This window comes from Mizuhopecten yessoensis, unplaced genomic scaffold (assembly GCF_002113885.1).
Source record: "Mizuhopecten yessoensis strain PY_sf001 unplaced genomic scaffold, ASM211388v2 scaffold3571, whole genome shotgun sequence".
Taxonomy (NCBI): Eukaryota; Metazoa; Mollusca; class Bivalvia; order Pectinida; family Pectinidae; genus Mizuhopecten; species Mizuhopecten yessoensis.
The window spans coordinates 35,178-41,014 of NW_018405111.1; the positions used below are offsets into that span (position 1 = coordinate 35,178).

General features: G+C 35.5%; 1 protein-coding gene across 1 annotated transcript in view; it reads right to left on the bottom strand.

Annotated features, from left to right (window-relative positions):
• Positions 1 to 4,704, bottom strand: part of LOC110447656 — a 31,424-nt gene extending 26,720 nt beyond the window's left edge. Inside the window, exon 1 of the mRNA XM_021493501.1 lies at positions 4,456 to 4,704. Within this exon, the coding sequence (XP_021349176.1) occupies positions 4,456 to 4,522 (67 nt within the window). The 5' untranslated portion in view covers positions 4,523 to 4,704. The remainder of the gene's footprint in view (positions 1 to 4,455) is intronic.
• Between the last annotated feature and the right edge of the window lie 1,133 nt (positions 4,705 to 5,837).

The following is a 5,837-nucleotide window of genomic DNA, read 5'->3' on the forward strand; positions in this document are numbered from 1 at the left end:
TAATTTTCCCTTTGGGGCCCCGCCCTGGCCCCAGGGGTTGGGGTAGGAATCCCAATTTTACAATTTTGAAGCCTCATCTACCAAGGATGATTCTGACCAAGTTTGAAAAAAATCCATCCACTGGTTCTTGAGAAGAAGTTGAAAATGTAAAAGTTTACGCACGACGGACGACGACGGACGAAAAGCGATTAGAATAGGTCACTTGAGCAAAGCTCAGGTGACCTAATAAAATAACAGTTTTACTATCGCCATCTAAATAAACATGTATCGAATAAATGTTGACGTCATTTTAAATGAGATGGTTTTACAGTTGGATGACTTAGAAACGTCATCAACTAATATAAAAGCCCGTTTCAAACAACTTGCTTTAAATCAACAATTATTTATTTATTAGTCGTGCCGGATATAGGCGGTGGGTCGAGACGTCCATATCCGTGTGCCCATACACCTAGAACGAACGGCCTCACATGTTGCCGTTACCTCGTTCCACGCTCGTAGCATGTCCGCACATTTAATTTTATACCTATCTGAAGTACCTGCTATGTATTTTCAGTTTACCGAATCTCGATTGCATTTAATGTTATGGCTGTATGGTATCAATGTGTGTCCTTATCAGGAGGCTATCTGTGTCAGTTTCTCTCACTTGGCATCCCGATGACCGACCAACAGTAAAAGACGAAGAGTATATCAATAGCAAACGACGATATTGAATGTTTGATGCAGAGGATATTGTCACATATGAGCGATATCACTACACAGATTAAAGTTATATGATTAGGTAGAGAAATGCCATGGAAACAGATCCTTTACAATAAGCTACTTAGCTAGTTTAACTCAGTATGTCCGGTAAATAAGCTAGTTATCTAATTGAACAGAGTATATCCAGTTACTGTTTAGCTGAAGACAGCAGGTCCAGTAACTTGTAATTGAACACATAATGCCAAGAAAAAGAAGCTAATTGTCCAATAGCTGTCTAGTTGAATACAGTCTGTTCAATCATTGTCTACTTGAAAACAATATGTTTAGCAATTATTTAGTTGAATATAGTACGTCAGTTAATTGTATAGGTAGTTAAACACAGAATGCCAAGAAACTGAACTAATTTCTTCAATAAGATTTCATCGGTTTGGAAATACAAAAGTATGCATCTGTCAACTCATAAGCTGTTTGTGTATAAAGTATGAACAAGGTTTGTCCAGAATTTGTCCAGTCGAACAGACTACCGAATAACACATAAATGAGAGAATAGGGAGTTTGATCAACAATAAACAAAACATTGTGAAGGAAACGTAAATAATAACACCCTTAGACAGTGTGAAGGAAATATAAATAACAGAACCCTTAGATAGTGTGAAGGAAATGTGAATAACAGCACCCTTAGACAGTGTGAAGGAAATATAAATAACAGCACCCTTAGATAGTGTGAAGGAAATATAAATAACAGCATCCTTAGATAGTGTGAAGGAAATATAAATAACAGCACCCTTAGATAGTGTGAAGGAAATGTGAATAATAACACCCTTAGACAGTGTGAAGGAAATATAAATAACAGCACCCTTAGACAGTGTGAATGAAATATAAATAACAGCACCCTTAGATAGTGTGAAGGAAATGTGAATAACAACACTCCTAAGACAGTGTGAAGAAAATGTGAATAACAACACTCCTCAGACAGTGTGAAGGAAATGTAAATAATAACACTCATAGGGCAGTGTGAAGGAAATGTAAATATTAACACTCCTAAGTCAGTGTGAAGGAAATGTAAATATTAACACTCCTAGTGCAGTGTGAAGGAAATGTGAATAACAACACTCCTCAGACAGTGTGAAGGAAATGGAAATAACAACACTCCTAAGGCAGTGTGAAGGAAATGTAAATATTAACACTCCTAGTGCAGTGTGAAGGAAATGTGAATAACAACACTCCTTAGACAGTGTGAAGGAAATGTAAATAATAACACTCATAGGGCAGTGTGAAGGAAATGTAAATATTATCACTCCTAAGACAGTGTGAAGAAAATGTGAATAACAACACTCCTCAGACAGTGTGAAGGAAATGGAAATAACAACACTCCTAAGGCAGTGTGAAGGAAATGTAAATATTAACACTCCTAGTGCAGTGTGAAGGAAATGTGAATAACAACACTCCTTAGACAGTATGAAGGAAATGTAAATAATAAAACTCATAGGGCAGTGTGAAGGAAATGTAAATATTAACACTCCTAGTGCAGTGTGAAGGAAATGTGAATAACAACACTCCTTAGACAGTATGAAGGAAATGGAAATAATAACACTCATAGGGCAGTGTGAAGGAAATGTAAATATTATCACTCCTAAGACAGTGTGAAGAAAATGTGAATAACAACACTCCTCAGACAGTGTGAAGGAAATGTAAATAACAACACTCCTAGGGCAGTGTGAAGGAAATGTGAATAACAACACTCCTAAGACAGTGTGAAGAAAATGTGAATAACAACACTCCTCAGACAGTGTGAAGGAAATGGAAATAACAACACTCCTAAGGCAGTGTGAAGGAAATGTGAATAACAACACTGAAGGAAATATAAATAACAGCACCCTTAGACAGGGTGAATGAAATATAAATAACAGCCCCCTTAGATAGTGTGAAGGAAATGTGAATAATAACACTCCTTAGACAGTATGAAGGAAATGTAAATAATAAAACTCATAGGGCAGTGTGAAGGAAATGTAAATATTATCACTCCTAAGACAGTGTGAAGAAAATGTGAATAACAACACTCCTCAGACAGTGTGAAGGAAATGTAAATATTATCACTCCTAAGACAGTGTGAAGAAAATGTGAATAACAACACTCCTCAGACAGTGTGAAGGAAATGTAAATATTAACACTCTTAAGGCAGTGTGGAGGAAATGTAAATAACAACACTCCTAGGGCAGTGTGAAGGAAATGTGAATAACAACACTCCTCAGACAGTGTGAAGGAAATGTAAATAATAACACTCATAGGGCAGTGTTTAGGGAAACGAGCAGGCTACCAAGTCAACGATAAACAAAACCGTGTGAAGGATTGTGAACAACAACAACAACAAGGAAGACAGTGTTTAGAGAAAGTGAACAGGCTACCAGGTCAACAATAAACACACATGTCAATAAACCAGGATGTTTGATAGCTATATATGTATACCGTGTACTTTGGTTGTTTTGTTTAGGTTAAGCCGTGTGTACAAAAAAAAATGTTAAGCCGGGTAGATATACAACTGTACAGGTTTGTGTGTCTTATTAAAGCATGTTGCATAAAGATGTCATTAAGCAGACGACTTTTAGGTTGTAAATACTTACATACTACACAATATTTACATACACCACACAATGATTTTGAAGTTTATACTTACATACACTACACAATGATGGTAGTATATACTTACATACACCACACAATGATAGTTGTATATACCTACATACTTACATACACTACACAATGATGATAGTATATACTTACATACACTACACAATGATGGTAGTATATACTTACATACACTACACAATGATGGTAGTATATACTTACATACACTACACAATGATGGTAGTATATACTTACATACACTACACAATGATGGTAGTATATACTTACATACACTACACAATGATGGTAGTATATACTTACATACACTACACAATGATGGTAGTATATACTTACATACACTACACAATGATGGTAGTATATACTTACATACACTACACAATGATGGTAGTATATACTTACATACACTACACAATGATGGTAGTATATACTTACATACACTACACAATGATGGTAGTATATACTTACATACACTACACAATGATGGTAGTATATACTTACATACACTACACAATGATGGTAGTATATACTTACATACACTACACAATGATGGTAGTATATACTTACATACACTACACAATGATGGTAGTATATACTTACATACACTACACAATGATGGTAGTATATACTATCAGATATTATATAATTTACAGTCAATAAACAGTGTATTGTGTTCTAATGTAGATCTAGACACATGCATGTCATATGTTTCACATAAATAGACACAAATGTTATCGAAATAATTAAATACACGTACTTAGTAATCGATCAGACTATATTTAACCCTTGAATATAAGTAAAACAATACAAAAATATATTGTATAGTCAGTCATTACTGTAACATGTATTACTTGACAATCTATACATTGTATTTGTAATTTATACAATCATAGGGATAATAATTGTAATAACACCAAAGTAAACTCCATCTACGGCATTATTTTGTTACGACACTACTGTATTTATTCGCTTAACCTAGCCCTTGTTAATTTATAGACCTATAATTATGTGTGTAGTCTACAGGGAATGATAGATGGTTGTCTGTATGAAGTGCGTCGTTACAGTCCGAGCCATTTCAATAACTACAGTGGCTATAATAAACATATGACTTACATTGGCAGTCTGTTTCATGGTAAAGTAGTCCCAATAGCACCAGATACAGTGCTGTTTTGGACATCATCTTGTTGATGATCTCCTCACGTTAAACGGTGACCGACAGTACCTACTGTCTCATTCTAACATGACATCCTGGTGAGGTTAAGGCGACACGCCTGACTTGATGTCATTGACTTCAAATTAAATCGTACGTAGGTTCGACAACATGCTGGGACCGGTTAACGCGCAGGTAGAATATACAACCACCTGTCAAAACATATGCTGTAAACGGCTGGGATTTTTAAGAATAAAAGTTTACAACCCGACAATCGAACGCAATACAGTGAGACTTTACGGCTATCAACAGTATTTGATTTTACACGGTAAACATGAATGTAATGTTTACAAATCATAGAATTTCCGTTATATCCACAGGAAAACCCAATGATTTATTGAGGTACATAGTATATACAATGAAACAATAGACTATTTGATCACAGGTTGCTATTATTTTCATCAGAGGTACGTATTATTTGTCCCCATAAAAGTTTAAAAAAATGTTTTTATCGATTTTTAAGTGAGCGAATAATGTATTTTACATGTGACAATGGAAAGATTATAAAGTTGTACCAGGTCCGGCCTGTGTGTTTAGTTAACTAACAATGTTTGTACTTTCAATCAAATATACATATATAGCTGTAATCTATCGTGAATCTGTAATACCTCGACCGTTAATATTGCTATTTCACACGGCACAGAGAACGCATAGGACGTAGATAACAAATGCTTATTCACGAGATAAGATTTTATCCAGCGTTCTCATGAGATGCTTTTGAATATATCCAAAGACTGAATTAGCTACAGAATGTCCATAAATGATTTCAAAGCAAACCCATTACCGTTAGTGGGCGAGCTTTATTACCCAAAATCAACGATCCCTGTACATTGCTGACATAAATTACCTTTCGGCTAGCAAAATATAAGTAAAAAGGTTTTATGTTCCAGTAATATAGGCGATGTTCAGCCAGGGATGTGTAGTGGACCGGGTTCGACGATTTACAGGAACGGGCAGGAACGGGCAGAAACGGCAGGAACGGGCAGAAACGGGCAGAAACGGACAGGAACGGGCAGCAATCTATTAATAATTATATACATTAATGAATATATATATTAGATACATTTAAGTATCATTATCGGGTATAAGATATATTTGATAAAAGGATTGCAATTACATGATCGGGGGAGAATCGGACTAAATTATATATATACATTTATGTCGATATTACTTATGATACCTATGTAACAGAGCGCATGATTAATTAAATTATAAATCACTACCTCCGCATGGGATCGAACTCGGGACCTCTGGCTTACTAGTCTTACGCCCAACCGATCGAGCT